Source organism: Pristiophorus japonicus, chromosome 12, assembly GCF_044704955.1.
Source record: "Pristiophorus japonicus isolate sPriJap1 chromosome 12, sPriJap1.hap1, whole genome shotgun sequence".
Lineage (NCBI taxonomy): Eukaryota > Metazoa > Chordata > Chondrichthyes > Pristiophoridae > Pristiophorus > Pristiophorus japonicus.
The window spans coordinates 57,037,947-57,057,883 of NC_091988.1; the positions used below are offsets into that span (position 1 = coordinate 57,037,947).

The window sequence follows — 19,937 nt, forward strand, 5'->3', positions numbered from 1 at the left end:
TTTTTTCTGCCAAAGTGCATGACCTCACACTTTCCAACATTATACTCCATCTGCCAAATTTTTGCCCACTCACTTAGCCTGTCTATGTCCTTTTGCAGATTTTTTGTGTCCTCCTCACACATTGCTTTTCCTCCCATCTTTGTATCGTCAGCAAACTTGGCTACGTTACACTCGGTTCCTTCTTCGAAGTCGTTAATATAGATTGTAAATAGTTGGGGTCCCAGCACTGATCCCTGCAGCACCCCACTAGTTACTGATTACCCACCCGAGAATGAACCATTTATCCCGACTCTCTGGTTTCTGTTAGTTAGCCAACCCTGTATCCATGCTACTATATTACCTCAATCCCATGTACCAACGAAGGTGAAAGGACACAAGTATGATAATGATATCTTGTCAATCCAAATTAATTGTTTAGGTGGAGTGAAGAACATGAAGTAAATCTCAAAAAGCACATTTCAGAAGTTTATCCTTCAGAAGATATGGCACAAATATCGTCCCTCCAGAGAGTGATCACAAAATCCAGGCTGACACTCCAGTGCAGTGCTGAAGGAGCGCTGTGCTGCTGGAGGTGCTGTCTTTCAGATGAGACGTTAAACTGAAACCCTGTCTGCTCTCTCAGGTGGACGTAAAAGGTCCCACAACACTATTTAGAAGAGCAGGAGAGTTATCCCCGGTGACCTGGCCAATATTTATCCCTCAATCAACATCACTGCAGCGATTCGAGAAGGTGGTTAACCCCACCTTCTCAAGGGCAATTAGGGATGGGCAATAAATGCATAGCCAGTGACGCCCACATCCCATGAATGAATAAAAAAACTAAAAACAGATCATCTGGTCATTATCACATTGCTGTTTGTGGGAGCTTGCTGTGCGCAAATTGGTTGCCGCGTTTCCTACATTACAGCATTGACTACACTTCAAAACTACATCACTGGCTGTAAAGTGCTTCGGGACATTCAGAGATTGTGAAAGTCTTTCTTTCATTTACAGTGAACCATGTGCAGTTTTGGTCACCACATTACAGGAAAGATGTAATTGCACTAGAGCGTACAAAGAAGAATTACAAGGATGTGCCTGGACTGAAGAATTTTAGATATGAGGAAAGATTGCATAGGTTGGGGCTGTTTTCTTTGGAACAGAAGAGGCTGAGGGGAGACCTTATTGAGTTGTATAAAATTAAGAGGGGCCTAGATAGAGAGGATAGGACGGACCTATTTCCCTTAGCAGAGGGGTCAACAACCAGGTGGCATAGATTTAAAGTAATTGGTAGAAGGTTTAGAGGGGATTTGAGGGCGGTGGGGTCTGGAACTCACTGCCTGAAAGGGTGGTAGAGGCAGAAACCCTCACCACATTTAAAAAGTACTTGGATGTGCACTTCAAATGCTGTAGCCTACAGGGCTACGGACCAAGAGCTGGAAAGTGGGATTAGGCTAGTTAGCTCTTTGTCAGCCGGCATGGACACGATGGGATGAAATGGCTTCCTTCCATGCTGTAAATTTTTATGATTCTATGAACCCAGGCCTAGTCCTGAGCCCAGCCAGAAACATCCTAAAATGGCTATGTTAAATGATCGGAAGACCACTTACTCAGGCAAATATTTAAGGACAAATGGAGGGAATGGGATCTCTCACTCTAACAGTATTTTCTAAAATAAGTTAGTAATAAATATTAAAATAGTGTTCCAATACAAGGCTGGCTCCTTCAAGTGAATGATCAACCAATTAATACTGCCCAAGCAGAGGATTTGCACTGCCAAATAATAGCGAGCAAACTTCTCTGAAGTTAAAGCTTCATTTTGTAGGCATACATTTATTTTGTGTTTGCAATGGTTTTGGCAGTGTTCCTAATTGAGCACTGGAGGTAATATCTACATGTTCACAGATCTGGGGCTCTTCAGCACTTTGTTGATACCACCACACAACAGTTGGGCCTCTGCTGTACTGTCAGTAAATATTGGGATAGTCAAGTGCAATGTCGCAAATCTGTGGGAGGAGTCCAGGATTGGCCCAGGGAGGAGGGGAAAGCGAACAGTTTTCACAAACAAAAGGGCAAGACTTGAACCCTGTTATGTGCGCTGCTGGGACGAACCACGAGACTGATGGCAATCTCGTTCTCTTCCACCTGATTAGTTACTGCTATTATTTAAAGAGAGGCGTACTATGCCTGCTGACTGATTGAGGACATCAGCTCAGGCTTCATGACGTGGTCCAATATTTTATTTGAATCTCTGCCCGTTGCTGTTGCAGACACACACAAGCACGAGCCAAACACGCAGTCACAACCAAGGGGAAGGTTTTTTTTTGAAAAAAAAAAGAGGACGAGGAGAAAGCAATTTCCATCTGTGCAACTAGGCGTCCTTGCCATTGGCAAACTCACAAATGTATTTTTATCCTTTTCAGAGACCCGTATTACGGATGGGGCTGGATTTCTTTTTTCTGCTCTTGGTTTGCCTGCGGGAACTCGCAGGACATGACGGTATGGATTAGTGTTGTCCTGCTACTCCTGGTCAGTTGATCTGTGGAACTCGTTTCTCCCAGGTCTTCCACGGAGGGCACTGGTGAGCATCACATTGACAAGACCGCTTAAATATTGCTGCCGACATACGCAGTACGGGAGCAGGGTGTCTCAGTTCAAGTTACAGATCAAATGAAAAGATAGCTCTACAAAAGGAGGAAAAGAGTGGTACCAGGAGAGACTATAATGTGTCCATTTCTCTCCTGGCATTGACTGCGAGCATGCTCGAGCGTCCATACACCTTCCATTTTATTTCGAAGGTCTTGATTTTCTGTCACCAGCTGCGGCCCCAGCCAAAGGGAAGGAAAAAAACCTACCCGCCCTCCCGGACCTCCGCCAAGGCTGCTCAATCATTGCCCAAAAAGGGCTGAAAAGTGACCTCTCTCACCTTGCGGGTTGAAGCAGCTGGCTCAAACTCTGCATGTCCGTCCAACAGCACCTCTGGGGATAGAGAACTTATCTTGTGCGTATATAGTCTCAAGTCAGCATCCGGTTACTGTGGGCCACCACACTGGCATTTTAATGTGCAATTGTGCAACCTGGTATATCTATCTCTGCAAGATCCTGCAAATCCCCGGGAGGATAGATGGACCAACGTCCATGTTCTCGATCAGGCCAACATCTCTAGCATCGAAGCACTGACCACCCTCGACCAGCTCCATTGGACAGGCCACATCGTCCACATGCTCGACACAAGACTCCCAAAGTAAGCACTCTACTTGGAACTCCTACACGGCAAGTGATCCCCAGGTGGGCAGAGGAAACATTTTATGGACACCCTCAAAGCCTCCTTGATAAAGTGCAACATTCCCATCGACACCTGGGAATCCCTGGCCAAAGACTGCCCTAGGTGGAGGAAGAGCATCCGGGAGAGCACTGAGCACCTCGAGTCTCGTCGCCGAGAGCATGCAGAAAACAAGCGCAGGCAGTGGAAGGAGCGTGCGGCAAACCAGACTCCCCACACACCCTTTCCTTCAACGACTGTCTGTCCCACCTGTGACAGAGACTGTAATTCCCGTATTGGACTGTTCAGTCACCTGAGAACTCACATTTAGAGTGGAAGCAAGTCTTCCTCGATTTCGAATGACTGCCTATGATAATGATGATGATGATATCTATCTCTTATTTCAATGTGTGATGCAGCTTACCTCACGCTCTGAATTTGCCAATCGCTTTACCAAACACATGGTTTGTCTCATCCAAATATGGACATATGCCCAGAGTAACAGAAGATTTGGCCTCTACAATGAAATACGTCACAACTTCACATCCTTATTGAAGCCAACAATTAGAATGACCATTATTCTTGGATTAATGTACTTTCTATTGGTGAAACAATTACATTAAAATATTTAAGATTTCAAAAGTTAAAAATGGCTTTTGTACTCTGTCAATGCTACCATTCAGCCAAGGCAAATACTTAAAGTAGAAGAGAGTATTCCAGTGAGTGGGACCTAGGTGGTTGAAGGCATGGCTACCAATGGTGCGGGGAGTGGTCAGGGGGATGAACAAGTGATGAGATATAGTGCTCATAGGCAGTTCCTCGAAGTCGAGGATGACTTGCTTCCACTCTAAAAGTGAGTTCTCAGGTGACTGGGGAGTCTAATGCAGGACCTAGTGTCGCTATCACAGGTGGGGCAAGACAGTGGTTGAATGAAAGGGTGGTCTGGGTTGAGGCACGCTCCTTCCGCTGTCTGCGCTTGGTTTCTGCTTGTTCTTGGCGATGGGACTCAAGGTGCTCAGCGCCCTCCCGGATGCTCTGCCTCCACTTTGGGCAGTCATGGGCCAGGGATTCCCAGGTGTCAGTGAGGATGTTGCACTTTATCAAGGAGGCTTTGAGGGTGTCCTTGAAACATTTCCTCTGCCCACCTAGGGATCGCTTGCCGTGTCGAAGCTTCGCATAGAGCGCTTGCTTAGGGAGTCTCGTGTCGGGCATGCGTATGATGTGGCCTGACCAACGGAGCTAGTTGTGTGGGGTCAGTGCTTCAATGCCAATTATGTAAGAATTGGCAACAGTATATTGCTGTCTTACACTGGAGCTGTAAGACATACACAGTTTGTACAGGAAATAGTTGCTATTTGCATTACTGTTGTACCCAGCAAAGATATCAAGCAACTGAGTGTCTTCAGCTCTACCACAGGCACTCTGCTTCTTAAATATCAGTTCCTCTACTTTGGTGGGCATACCGATTACCCAGGATTAACAAACATGTGTGAGAGTCATACACGGCCCCACAATGTGCCAGACGTGAGTAAATTGTTTCCTTTCACCCACTCTGCACTGTACAGGAGTTGACATGTCGACACAAAGGGAGTGAATTTCCTTGTGGTGGGGCTGGTCTCCCAACCGGCTGTCGGAAAATCACTGGAGACCCCATTCACACAATTAAAATTTCCGTCAAAGGTACATCGGTCGATCAGGAGAATTATTGAGGAAATTCCCAGGGAAAATGCACAGATGTAGTGGAGGGAATTACTACCTTTAATCCAGGATGTTTGGCACTATATTTATTTTCTGGGTGTAAAGGATAATAGTTAACATCGATAATTTAATTCCTGATTCTTGGAATCATTCACTCTCAAAAGATAAGCACAACTAGGTGACTATTCAGCTACATCTGATACTGTGAAACTTGGGCCCAACTCTTGTACATGTCAGTTTAATAAGAAACAGTTCACTCCTGCCTGGTGCTTGTTAAATGACAATTCAGAGTACATGTGTGAAATTTCCCCTCAATTGTATGACTTTTCACATTCCCGAGCAGAGAAAGTCGTGGACAATAATAAATATTATCAGTGTCAAACTAAAAGGGTGCAGTATGCAACATCCTATCACTTTAATCAGGGGATCACAGCACAAACAACACATTCCCACATTATTGTGCTCGGGCTGATAATTGCTCCCCCTCTCCACAATCCATTCCGCTCAGCTCTAACATGCTGCTCACTCAGTTATTATCCCCACCATTAAAGTGACCCAGTTTAGAATGAACACGAACTACAGAAGCCTCTCAGCGAAATTCCTGGGAGTCTTGCGTATAAAGCTAAGCATAATGGACAGGGTTTTATAGCTGTGGTGCAATCAAGGGGTTCAGAAGCTATCATAGACTCCTGCAGCTTCACTCTTATTGCCTAAATCACTGAAGGCTTCTAGAAGAAGAAATTAGATGTGCATCCTAATAGCACATTCCTAAGTGATAACATGTAGAACTAAAATACTGAAAATAGGCACAGGACACCTTATTATTTCATGCATCTTGATGGAATAGCTCATATAACTGAACTGGTTCTCGGTGTTTTTTCGAACATCCCTCAGAATCCATTCTTCAAACAGTATGTGTATTGTTCACGCTTGTAGGCTACGTGCATAAACCCCAGTCCACAGCACTGACGCCATTACTGTACGAGTCAACAGCACCTCTTTATGCTAAACCTATTTCCCAAGTCAAAGCAGTCTCAGATTCAACATAAACATGAAGCCTCGCAAAAGTCTGACAGGCTGTCGGGTTTAATTCCAGTGTGCGTTGGTCAAAATGGGAAAAGATCACCTCTTTGCCAAGGACTGCTGCAGATAGCAAATTAAGTGACTGCTGGAAACCTCAGTCCAAATGACAGGCCAGTTAATACCACGTTCCTGTCTCTGCAATCTCTCTACACTCTACAACCCTCTGCACTCCTCCAATTCTGGCCTCTTGCACATTCCTGATAGTCTTCCCCCCGCACCCCCCCACCCTCCCCCACCCCAACTCCCAGCCACCTACCACTAGTGGCCGTGCCTTCAGTTGCCAAAGCTCTGGAACTCCCTCCCTAAACCTCTCCGCCTCTCTATCTCTCTTTCCTCCTTTAAGACACTCCTTAAAACTTATCTCTTTGACCAAGCTTTTGGTCGCCTGTCTTGTTTGATAATGCTCCTGTGAAGCACATTGGGATGTTTTACTACAATAAACGTGCTGTATAAATACAAGTTGTTGTTATGTTACAAAAGAGAAACACCTAACACAGCTTCCTTTCTGACATTTCACTAGCTCTGACCCACCTGCACCCTCCTCCCCAGTATTTTTCCAATTAAAAACATTTCCTCAAAGATTACAGGGCAGAAATGAGAATGAGATGAATTTGAGATAGACTGGAAAATTCCTGCACGGGAATGTCATCAATAAGTTTGTGTACGCTATTCAACGTGGCTCCACTCTCAAAGGCTTTCATTCTACAAATGCACAGAACTATGGTAAACCAACCCATACCTCTTTAGCTACTCATCCTAAATGTGGTGAAACTCGTTTCTATATGATCATTTACTTTTGAGACATACCTATTACTATAAGTAATTTCGCAATCTGTATTTTTGGCCATTTCTAGCATTCAGCCTATAATAATTTACTGCAAGTCGGTTAGGTTTGGCTTTTTTTTTAAAAAAAAAGGGTTATTTTCCCCAGGCCATTTCTCTTGTCTTCCTTAGGAAGTGAAAAAAATCAGTCCCTAGTTTTTTTTAAATACTAAGGAAACCAAGGGATATGGGGATAGCGCGGGAAGGTGGAGTTGAGGTCTTATTGAATGGAGGCGCAGGTTGGAAGAGCCGACTGGCCTAATCCTGCTCCTATTTCTTATGTTCTAAATGGACACCCTTGTTTTCTCTCTCCCTGGAATGGACCTCCCACTCTCCCCAGTCTTTATGCAATGTGATGCATCTGCCCGATAGTCACCCTCACCGAATGCACTGCTTCCATCGAGTGAACACATGCCCTTACAGTCATTCATAGGACTGTTCTTTCCCCCGTTGCTGGAGAAGAGAGCATAAAACAGAAGTGAGAGGGAGAGGACTGAAGGTGGCCTGCCATAGATTGTGGAGCTGACATCTGCAGAAGAGACGGCAATTGAGATCAGTGGCATCTCTGCGTCCCGGATCACTGGAGATGGAGACTGGGGCAGAATTTAACATCTCTGATCCACATCTCATACAAGACTCAGTCATGTTGACTTGATTTCAGCAACGAGTGAAAAATGATAAACGTAATTATGCTGAATGGCAACATTGTTACAGTGCCAGTACTAGTTCATATTCATTTCTTCTCTCCCCGCCACCCCAGGGGCCTCACGTGCAGAGCAGCAGGCTGTCGACTTTCCTGATGACGATTTCTCAGGGGACCAGATTCCGTCTGCGGGTGTGCCGTCACAGGACATACTACCAGGCACCAGTGCAAATATTCACACTCCAGCGGGTCCCATTAGCGAGTTAGTTGGGTTTTCAGTGTCAGCTGTGGCTCAGTGGGTAGCACTCTCGCCTCTGACTCAGAAGGTTGTAGGTTCAAGTCCCACTCCAGGGACTTCAGCACAGAAATCTAGGCTGACACACCAGGAAGTGCTGCACTGTCGGAGGTCCTGTCTTTCGTTCAACCAAGTTTGCTCTCTCAGGTGGATGTAAAAGATCCCATGGAATTTTTTGAATGATGGATGAAAGCCCTTGTGGTTGGCAAGTTGACCTGGTGGTCCTCGGATTGCCAAGTGTGTGCAATCGGTGGAACCCTGCACCTGTGGGAAGCCTGCCAGCGTTGCGAATCTGAGTGCCCGCTCATTCTGGCTATTGACGTCGCAGAGGAAGTCTACGTAACTCCCAGCTCTGGCAAACAACCCACCATCACATCTGCCTTATGAAATTTAGGTGCAGCCAACTGGGAGGCCCTCGAGATGTCTCCTGTGGCGCCCTGGAAGGAGCCAAAGAAATTGAGGGCGGGGGTGACTTTCCCAACGACCGTTAATGCGTGTCCAGCAGGAGCAACTCTTCTGCTCGGAGGCTGCAGATATCCACGGCCACCTGACGTATCAATCTGAGCCTCCGGAAGCACTGCTCTTCAGAGAGGTCAAGGAAGCAAAGTTTCTGTCTGTACATCCTGCTAGGTGGGTAGTGCCTCCTGAAAGCTCGGCCTCTGTCGCTTCACCTCTCTCGTCGCCCCACCACAGCACTACCTTAGTGCTGTGAATGGCAATTGTCTTACTTGTCTGAGGTACAATCTAAAGCAGCCATGGCACCACCTATCCTTAAGTTCTCTATGTGAGCACCTCCAAACTTTTGCAACACGTCTGACACCACAAGAACTCTCAGCGAACCATTTACCGGAGGGAACGGAGAAAGCAGCTGTGAGCACTGAGCCTTTATTTATATTTGGACACCTGCCCTTTAACCATCCCCATGAAGTGCCTCTCAATTTCGTCTCCGATTTACTGACAAGTTTCTCAAGACCCTGGAACTCTGTACTGGTGGTACTAATTTCAAATCACAGTCAAAATTCGAAGGAAGTATCCTCATTAACATGTTATAATAAAAGACCCGCCTCTTGAGATCGGGTTACTCAGCTGCACCCAAGCCGCCTCCGTTAAAGCCAGAAGTGGGCAAGTTGGAGCTTGGTTGGGGTCTGCTTTCCCAGTTTTGATATTTTAACCCATCACCCGCCACTAACCCGTCCATCATTGGAGAGTTAAAATTGCCCCCAAAGGCAACAGCAAATGGAAATGCAACAGTGAATATTATCCAGGCTGTGAACTCGAAGACTTTCACACTTGCTATGGCATCATTAAGTTATACATCTTCAGATGGGTTTCAAATACTTACACACTGAACATCATATATTATATGTCTGAATGTTATATTCACTGCCATTTTGGGGGGGGGGGGCGGCAGTGAAGAGAAGGCTGTTTTGGAGTTATTTAATTTTTCCTCTTTTCCTTACAACTTTGCATATCAAGCAACCTAGAGGACAGGTAGTGCAGGATGTATCTATGTCTTGTTATTCCATGGCATATCTCCCCAGTACCAGACCAACAATTGCATGTGTGGCGATATGTGCTTAACATGTTTGTGCCTGTTGAAGAGTCTCAACCTCAATAAATGAAATCACTGGTGTTTGAATACAGCCCTGCATAAACTAACCCAACAGGTAAACATGACCCATAGAAAATGAATGATGCATCAGCACGTCACATTGAGAAGCAAAGATTAAACCCTTCATTTAAAAATGTTTTCCTGGGGTTTGCAGCCCAAATTTATGCTTATCCCTACCTCCCTTCTACAATTTCACAGTATCTCACTCTGTTATAAGGACAGAACAGACCTTAAAACATGTAAATAATGCCAATTAGTGTCAGCTGTGGCTCAGTGGGTAGCACACACGCCTCTGAGTCAGAAGGTTGTGGGTTCAAGTCCCACTCCAGCGACTTAAGCACATAAATCTAGGCTGACACTTCAAGTGCAGTACTGAGGGAGCGCTGTACTGTCGGAGGTGCCGTCTTTCAGATGAGATGTTAAACCGAGGCCCCCCCGTCTGTTCCCTCAGGTGGACATAAAAGATCCATGGCACTATTTTGAAGGAGAGCAGGGGAGTTACCCCCGGTGACCTAGCCAATATTTATCCCTCAATCAACATAACAAATAAACAGATTATCTAGTCATTATCACATTGCTGTTTGTGGGAGCTTGCTGTGCGCAGATTGGCTGCTGCATTTCCTACATTACAACAGTGACTACACTTCAAAAAATACTTCATTGGCTGTAAAGCTCTTTGAGACGTCCGGTGGTTGTGAAAGGTGCTATATAAATGCAAGTCTTTCTTTTTTTCTTTCTCAAACACATTAAATAGGTCAGGTGACCTGCAGTTGCACTTGGCAGATGGAGAAATGGGACCATCTGTTGATAGTTAAATAATCCCACTTTTCCCCAGACACCTACCCAAAGCCAGCTCCTCCTTCTCAGCAGGAGAAGTCTGAATGTGGCTGTCAATTGAGGCTGGGATTTCAACTCCAAACGAGGCTCCCAGTTGCCAGCTCAAAGCCCAAGATCTGCTCCAATGACACAACCATTTTTAGCACTCGGTAACATTTGAAAAAGCTGTCACTGAATTAGAAGCTGACATGTGCATCTGTATTTCTTCGACTATAATGCTATCTGAGCAGAGTTTCAAAATCAAACCTTAAGGAAGTGGCCCTAGAAATAGTGGATGCATTGATCATCATTTTCCAACATTCTATTGACTCTGGATCAGTTCCTATGGACTGGAGGGTAGCTAATGTAACACAATTTTTTTTAAAAAGGAGGGAGAGAAAATAGGTAATTATAGACCAGTTAGCCTGACATCGGTGGTGGGGAAAATGTTGGAATCAATTATTCAAGATGAAATAGCAGCGCATTTGAAAAACAGTGACAGGATCGGTCCAAGATGGCATGGATTTATGAAAGGGAAATCATGCTTGACAAATCTTCTAGAATTTTTTGAGGATGTAACTGGTAGAATGGACAAGGGAGAACCAGTGGATGTGGTGCATTTGGACTTTCAAAAGGCTTTTGACCAGGTCCCACACAAGAGATTAGTGTGCAAAATTAAAGCGCATGGTATTGGAGGTAATGTATTGACGTGGATAGAAAATTGGTTGGCAGACAGGAAACAGAGAGTCGGAATAAACGGGTCCTTTTCAGAATGGCAGGCAGTGACCAGTGGGGTGCCGCAGGGTTCAGTGCTGGGACCCCAGCTATTTACAATATAGATCAATGATTTAGATGAAGGAATTGAATGTAATATCTCCAAGTTTGCAATTGACACTAAGCTAGGTGGCGGTGTGAATTGTAAGGAGGATGCTAAGAGGCTGCAGGGTGACTTGGACAGATTAGGTGAGTGGGCAAATGCATGGCAGATGCAGTATAATGTGGATAAATGTGATGTTATCCACTTTGGTGGCAAAAACAGGAAGGCAGAATATTATCTGAATGGTGACAGATTAGGAAAAGGGGAGGTGCAACGAGACCTGGGTGTCATGGTACATCAGTCATTGAAGGTTGGCATGCAGGTACAGCAGGCAGTGAAGAAGGCAAATGGCATGTTAGCCTTCATAGCTAGAGGATTTGAGCATAGGAACAGGGAGGTCTTACTGCAATTGTACAGAGCCTTGGTGAGGCCACACCTAGAATATTGTGTTCAGTTTTGGTCTCCTAATCTGAGGAAGGGCGTTCTTGCTATTGAGGGAATACAGCGAAAGTTCAACAGACTGGTTCCCAGGATGGCAGGACTGACATATGAGGAGAAACTGGATCAACTGGGCTTGTATCCACTGGAGTTTAGAAGAATGAGAGGGGATCTCATAGAAACATATAAAATTTTGATGGGATTGGACAGGTTAGATGCAGGAAGAATGTTCCCATTGCTGAGGAGTTCCAGAACCAGGGGTCACCGTTTAAGAATAAGGGGTAAGCCATTTAGGACTGAAATGAGGAGAAACTTTTTCACTCAGAGAGTGGTTAACCTATGGAACTCTCTACCGCAGAAAGTTGTTGAAGCCAGTTCGTTAGATATATTCAAAAGGGAGTTAAATATGGCCCTTACGGTCAAAGGGATCAAGGACTATGGAGAGAAAGCAGGAAAGGAGTACTGAGGTTGAATGATTAGCCATGATCTTATTGAATGGCGGGGCAGGCTCGAAGGGCCGAATGGCCTGCTCCTGCACCTAATTTTTATATTTCAATGATTCCAATGACATCCAAAACCATGTGATCAAAAATGACACACGGCTTTCGAAATCTTCCCCTACTTAATGTATCTTTAGTGTTGGTGGAGAGGGAAGAGTTAAAATATTTGACTGATTAATGAATGTAGCAGGCTGAATGATTAATAGAATGGTGTAACCCTTCATAAGTAAGAAAGAAAGACTTGGATTAATATAGCCTCTTTCATTGACCACCGGATGTCTCAAAGCATTTTAGAGCCAATTAAGTACTTTTGAAGTGTAGTCATTGGTGTACTGTAGGAAATGCAACAACCAATTTGCGCACAGCAAGCTCCCACAAACAGCGTCGTGATAATGACCAGATAATCTATTTTTTTGTCATATTGATTGAGGGATAAATATTGACCAGGACATTAGGGATCACTGCCCTGCTATTCTTCGAAATAGTGACATGGGATCTTTTACGTCCACTTGAAAGAGCAGACGGTGCTTCGGTTTAACGCCTCGTCTGAAAGACGGCCGCTCCAACAGTGCAGTGCTCCCTCCGATGATGATGATGGGAGCGTCAGCCTACATTTTTTTTGTGCTCAAAGCCCCTGGAGAGGGATTTGAACCCACAACCTTCAACTATAACATATTAGAAGAAATCTCCCTGTACAATCTGTATTCAGGTGTGACGTCCGAAATCAGGAAACCTCAGGACCGAGGCCGTTCCGGATATTTCCGGATTTCGGAACATCTTTACCTGGGCCGGCCAAAGTGGGTAGGGGAGGGGTGGGTCAGTTGGGCAGAGGCCAGGGGGTTTGGTCGGGCTGCCAGAGATCAGCAGGGGGGTGGTCGGGCCAAGGTAGGGGGCGGGAGTGGGGAGTCGGTCGGTTGGGCCGAGGCGGGGGGCGTGGGGGAAGATTCGGTCAGGCCACCAGAGCTCAGTCGGGTAGTCAAAGTACGGGTGGGCTCGGTCATGTGTTCTTCCCCCCCCCCCCCCCCCCCGCCCGCCCCCCACATCCATCCCCATTCTAAGGTATCTGTTTCAATGTACTTCCAAGCACCAAGAGTAAACAACTTGTCTAGAGGCATTCCTGCCTATATTTCTAGAAAGATGGCAAACCGAAGTACTCAGAACTTAGGATGAGCAAAGGGAAGTAATCAATTATGCCAGCATATTCTTGCTACTGATGCTTCTCCCTCCGTCCTACCACTCATGGACATGCATATTCATGTTCACGTTACTATGTGGCATATTAGTGCAAAGGCGGGCTTACTTTTTCCAGGAAAGCCTCTCTTTGAAATTGGGCTATAATAACATGGCCTGAGAAGAAATCACCCATGCCGTCACATTTTTTGAGGAGACTTCAATGGGCAGCAAAGCCTATTATGGTTAGCCTCTTAAAGGGGAAGCGCACACAAGGGTAATATGTTATCAAAGGAGAACATAACATGAGAATTTAAGAGATGGGAGCAGGAGTCGGCCATTTGACCCCTCGAGCCTGCTCCGCCATTCAATAAGATCAAGTCTGATCCGATCTTGGCATCAACTCCAATTCCCTGCCCACTCCGCATAGGAGAGTAGGCATGTTTGCTTTGAAGGAGTAAGATGTGGGTTCATTCTGTGCGGAAGTGGTCCAAATATAGATATCCTGAGAAGCTGATTGCTGAGGGAGCTTTCTGTAGATTGGCAGCTGTTTGTAAATTCCTAGCTTCTGTGCTTGGGGAAAAGCTAAACCAAGAAAAAACAGTAAGAAAAGTCTGCCTTTTTCTGTTTCGATGTGGTGAAGCGTGACAGGCATGTACCAGGCACAGGAGTATAATCAGACGGTCCTCCTCCCCCAATTAGGATGCTTCCTTGTAATTTCCAAATATCATCACTTGTATCAATCACCTGAACCCCTCTATTAGATTATTACCTATAGCTCACTTATTCTGTATAATAATACAAATGTGACATCCAAGATCCGGAATCTGGAATGTTTTGTAATCCGGACACCAGGCCGATCCGTGACGGGGTCGTCCGGAACGAGAAAATGTTCCGAAATCCAGACTCCCCAGCTTCGGCCCCCCATCTTGGCGGCCCGACTGACCCCACCCCCCGACCTTTGGCAGCCCGACCGACCCCATCCCATCTTGACCTCCGGTGGCCCACCCGACCACCGGCAGCTTCACCGACCCGACCTCCCCTCCTCGGCCTGACCGAACCCCCCCGAACTTTGGTGGCCCAACTGAGCTCCGGTGGCCTGACCCAAAACCCCCACCTCAGCCCGACCGAGCCCCCCTGAACTTTGGAGGCCCAACTCAGCTCTGGTGGACTGACCGAGCCCCCCCCACCGACCACCCGGCCTTGGCCTGACCGAGCCCCCCCGAACTTTGGTGGCCCGACTGAGCTCCACACAATCCAAGTTTGCTTTCATTGGATAGGCAGCCAACAGGGTTCACCTAGCGTGTAAGGGATGCAGAATTTCATTGAGCTCGGGGATGGGGAAGTACGGGGATGGGAAGAATGCCTTTGGAAGATATTGTTTAACTTTAGCTTTGTGGTGTGTAGCACTGCCAAAAAGATGAATAAGTGACTGAAAGGCCAAATTTCAACAGTAGTGGACAATCTAAATGTGCCTTTGTTGCGTGGATTCTCCCAGTTGTCAATCTCAAATGGTTGCACAGACAAACAATAACACCATCACTGCACCTTCCTCATGATCCACAATTGATATGGAGAAAGTGTCCCCAAACTGCTGTCTATAGGCCATTTCTCGCTAATGAGTTTTAATGAATCCATAAACATATTTACAAATTATGCATTTACAGATTGGGTAAAACAGTGCAATAGCGCATGGACAAAAATAGTGGGGCTGAAATCTAATTTGCTGCAAGCAACGATTCACGTAGCTATCACAGACCCTTCAATAGATCACCACAAACAATTATTTCTTTTTTCTTTTAGGAAGACAGCTCCAAATATTAGGTTACATAGGAACATAGGAAATAGGAGCAGGAGTAGGCCATACGGCCCCTCGAGCCTGCTCCGTCATTCAATAAGATCTTGACTGATCTGATCATGGACTCAGCTCCACTTCCCCGCCCGCTACCCATAACCCATTATTTAAGAAACTGCTGATCTCTGTCTTAAATTTATTCAATGAACCAGTTTCCACAGCTCTCTGAGGCAGCGAATTCCACAGATTTACAACCCTTAAAGAAGAAATTCCTCTTCATCTCAGTTTTAAATGGGCGGCCCCTTATTCTAAGATTATGCCCCATAGTTCTAGTCTCCCCTATCAGTGGAAGCATCCTCTCTGAATCCATCTTGTCAAGATACCTCATAATCTTATACGTTTTGATAAGATCACCTCATTCTTCTGAATTCCAATGAGTAGAGGCCCAACCTACTCAACCTTTCCTCATAAGTCAACCCTCTCATCTCCACTTTGATGGAGTTCAGACTCGTGCCTGTGATTCACAGGAGACCGAGTTGTTGACTATGGCTGAAAATGTTTGGGGAAACCAGCAACTTCTCCACATGGGAGGGGGAGGGTCATTCCAAGCTATCCTTGTATACTCCCTAACAGTCAAATAGTACAGATAGAGGTCCGTTGGTGGGTTACCTGCCTATTCTCTCAGTCATGGATGGTGTGTGGACAAAGCATGGGAGAGAGAGAAAGATGAAAGAGGAGAGAAAGATGCGAAATACCAAAGGGCAGAAAACGACAGTGGGAGTTGTGTACAGACCACCAAACAGTAGTAGTGAGGTTGGGGACAGCATCAAACAAGAAATTAGGGATGCGTGCAATAAAGGTATAGCAGTTATCATGGGCGACTTTAATCTATATATAGATTGGGCTAACGAAACTGGTAGCAATACGGTGGAGGAGGATATTCTGGAGTGTATTAGGGATGGTTTTCTGGACCAATATGTCGAGGAGCCAACTAGAGGGCTGGCCATCCTAGACTGGGTGATGTGTAATGAGAAAGGACTAATTAGCAATCTTGTTGTGCGAGGCCCCTTGGGGAAGAGTGACCATAATATGGTAGAATTCTTTATTAAGATGGAGAGTGACACAGTTAATTCAGAGACTAGGGTCCTGAACTTAAGGAAAGGTAACTTCGATGGTATGAGACGTGAATTGGCTAGAATAGACTGGTGAATGATACTTAAAGGGTTGACGGTGGATAGGCAATGGCAGACATTTAAATATCACATGGATGAACTTCAACAATTGTACATCCCTGTCTGGAGTAAAAATAAAATGGGGAAGGTGGCTCAACCTTCCCCGTTTTATTTTTACTCCAGACAGGGAAGGTGGCTAACAAGCAAAATTAGGGATATTGTTAAATCCAAGGAAGAGGCATATAAATTGGCCAGAAAAAGCAGCAAACCTGAGGACTGGGAGAAATTTAGAATCCAGCAGAGGAGGATAAAGTGTTTAATTAGGAGGGGGAAAATAGAGTATGAGAGGAAGCTTGCTGGGAACATAAAAACGGACTGCAAACGTTTCTATAGATATGTGGAGAGAAAGAGATTAGTGAAGACAAATGTAGGTCCCTTGCAGTCAGAATCAGGTGAATTTATAATGGGGAACAGAGAAATGGCAGATCAATTGAACAAATACTTTAGTTCTGTCTTCACGAAGGAAGACACGAATAACCTTCCGGAAATACTAGGAGACCGAAGATCTAGCGAGAAGGAGGAACTAAGGAAATCCTTATTAGTCAGGAAATTGTGTTAGGGAAATTGATGGAATTGAAGGCCGAAAAATCCCCGGGTCCTGATAGTCTGCATTCCAGAGTACTTAAGGAAGTGGCCCTAGAAATAGTGGATGCATTGGTGATCATTTTCCAACAGTCTATCGACTCTGGATCAGTTCCTATGGACTGCATGGTAGCTAATGTAACACCACTTTTTTAAAAAAGGAGGGAGCGAGAAAACGGGTAATTATAGACCGGTTAGCCTGACATCAGTAGTGGGGAAAATGTTGGAATCAATTATTAAAGATGAAATAGCAGCGCATTTGGAAAGCAGTGACAGGATCGATCCAAGTCAGCATGGATTTATAAAAAGGAAATTATGCTTAACAAATTTTCTAGAATTTTTTGAGGATGTAACTAGTAGAGTGGACAAGGGAGAACCAGTGAATGTGGTGCATTTGGACTTTCAAAAGGCTTTTGACAAGGTCCCACCCAAGAGATTAGTGTGCAAAATTAAAGCACATGGTATTGGGGGTAATGTACTGACGTGGATAGAGAACTGGTTGGCAGACAGGAAGCAGAGAATCGGGATAAACGGGTCCTTTTCAGAATGGCAGGCAGTGACTACTGTGGTGCCGCAGGGCTCAGTGCTGGGACCCCAGCTATTTATAATATACATCAATGATTTAGATGAAGGAATTGAGTGTAATTTCTCCAAGTTTGCAGATGACACTAAGCTGGGTGGCGGTGTGAGCGGTGAGGAGGATGCTTAGAGGCTGCAGGGTGACTTGAACAGGTTAGGTGAGTGGGAAAATGCATGGCAGATGCAGTATAATGTGGATAAATGTGAGTTTATCCACTTTGGTGGCAAAAACATGAAGGCAAAATATTATCTGAATGGCGGCAAATTAGGAAAAGGGGAGGTGCAACGAGACCTGGGTATCATGGTACATCAGTCATTGAAATTTGGCATGCAGGTACAGCAGGCGGTGAAGAAGGCAAATGGCATGTTAGCCTTCATAGCTAAGGGATGAGTATAGAAGCAGGGAGGTCTTACTGCAGTTGTACAGGGTCTTGGTGAGGCCTCACCTGGAATATTGTGTTCAGTTTTGGTCTCCTAATCTGAGGAAGGACTTTCTTGCTATTGAGGGAGTGCAGCGAAGGTTCACCAGACTGATTCCCAGGATGGCAGGACTGACATATGAGGAGAGACTGGATTGACTGGGCCTGTATTCATGGAGTTTAGGAAGAATGAGAGGGGATCTCATATAAACATATAAAATTCTGACGGGACTGGACAGGTTAGATGCAGGAAGAATGTTCCCGATGTTGGGGAAGTCCAGAACCAGGGGTCACAGTATAAGGATAAGGGGTAAGCCATTTAGGACCGAGATGAGGAGAAACTTCTTCACTCAGAGAATTGTGAACCTGTGGAATTCCCTACCGCAGAGAGTTGTTGATGCCAATTCATTAGATATATTCAAGAGGGAGTTAGATATGGCCCTTACGGCTAAAGGGGTCAAGGGATATGGAGAGAAGGCAGGAAGGTAGTCCTGAGGTGAATGATCAGCCATGATCTTATTGAATGGCTGAATGGCCTACTCTTGCACCTATTTTCTATGTTTCTATGATTGATTAAAACAGATAAAAGGTGTACTTACAGGAAAAGGACAATGCCGGTGTTGGCCATCGCATATGCCAGACCCAGAATGCCACTGCCCATGATAGCGTTGCTCAGGTTGAATACAGACATCCCAAACGAGGTTTTCCCTTCAAACTGCAAAGAGAAAAGTCTTTCAACACCGCAAACCAGGAGGAGAAAAAAGATAGACAATTCTGAGACTTAATCATTCACTCAAGGACCCAAGCTCTGTTCTGATTCAATGGACCGAATGCGACAGTTTCCCTAATTGAGGAGGAACAAATCTTTCTTCACAAACACCAAAACAAACTTACATCTGTGAATCGAGTTGGTTTCTTCTCAGTATCTGAATGAGGCAGGAATTCATCACACTCAGCTGAGTTTCCTTCATTCTCTTCATACCTATAGGTTGGACGGAGAGTAATAAGGTTAAAATGTGCATAAATGTATTGTAAAGTGTCTGCAAATGGTGATTTAATCGTAGTTCCACCTCTCCCTCCCCCCACCCATTGCTTTTCATCTCCCCCACCCTACTCCTGGATAATGAAGGGGATATCTGACTATTTTAAGGAATAAAAAGGGAAATAAGTTAAAAGTAGAGATTTAGTTTACTTATAGCAATATGACATTATCTCAATAAAGCTCGGGCTGAGAAAAGTGCAAGCCGTCACCAATGGAATACCATTGATGGGGTATTGAGCAGTTACACAGCCTTAGGAAATGCTGTCAGTTGTATCCCACTCCCCCTTCATGGCCAATTGACCGCCACATTGGTCCCATCTCCGCTCTGACCCTGGGAGAATCCTACAGCTGAATGGGTAACAACCATGCCTGATGAAGAACAGCAAATATGTATGTTGTGGGAGGGGAGATACTTTGCTGGAAAGTAAGTTGCTCCCTCAAGTGACACCTCAACTGAATACTCCGTGTGCCAAAGTGGAAAGGGTGATGCAATGCCAACCTTAAGGGGAGACACATGTAGAGAAATATTCTAAGGATTCTAAAATGAACTGAATAAATTATTCCCTAGAGAAATATATCCCTAGATCTAACTCCAAGCATGCAACGGGCAGGCAGTGGACAGAATGGGTGGCTCAGTGGGTAGCTCTCTCATCTCTGAGTCAGAAGGTTGTAGGTTGAAGTCCCACTCCAAGGACTTGAGTGCAAAAAAAAAAATCTAGGCTTACACTCAAGTGCAGTGCTGATGGAAAACTTCACTGTCAAAGGTATCGCCTTTCGGATGAGACATTAAACCGAGGCCCTGTCTGCTTCCTCTAGTGGACACAAAAGATCCCACTGCGCTATTTCAAGGAAGAGCAAGGGAATTCTCCCCGGTGTCCTGGCTAATATTTATCCCTCAATCAACATAACAAAAAATTAGATTATCTGGCCATTATCACATTGCTGTTTGTGGGAGCTTGCTGTGCGCAAATTGGCTGTCGCGTTTCCTGCATTACAACAGTGACTACACTCCAAAAATACTTCATTGGCAGTAAAGCGCTTCGAGGTATGCACCTGAGAGTATGATCACCGGTTTGTAGAGCTGTTGAATTGGGACTGGCTTAGCCAGTTACGTAATGTACACAAGACTCAATAAAACCCCAGCCAGTTGGGT

At 45.3% G+C, this 19,937-nt stretch overlaps 1 protein-coding gene across 1 annotated transcript in view; it reads right to left on the bottom strand.

Moving 5' to 3' along the window:
- The window catches only part of slc38a3b (solute carrier family 38 member 3b), a 154,677-nt gene that overhangs the window by 100,727 nt on the left and 34,013 nt on the right, over nucleotides 1–19,937 (bottom strand). The window contains exons 3-4 of the mRNA XM_070895528.1: nucleotides 18,637–18,724; nucleotides 18,342–18,457 (exon numbers count right to left, since the gene is read on the bottom strand). Coding sequence (XP_070751629.1) covers nucleotides 18,342–18,457; nucleotides 18,637–18,724 — 204 coding nt within the window. The remainder of the gene's footprint in view (nucleotides 1–18,341; nucleotides 18,458–18,636; nucleotides 18,725–19,937) is intronic.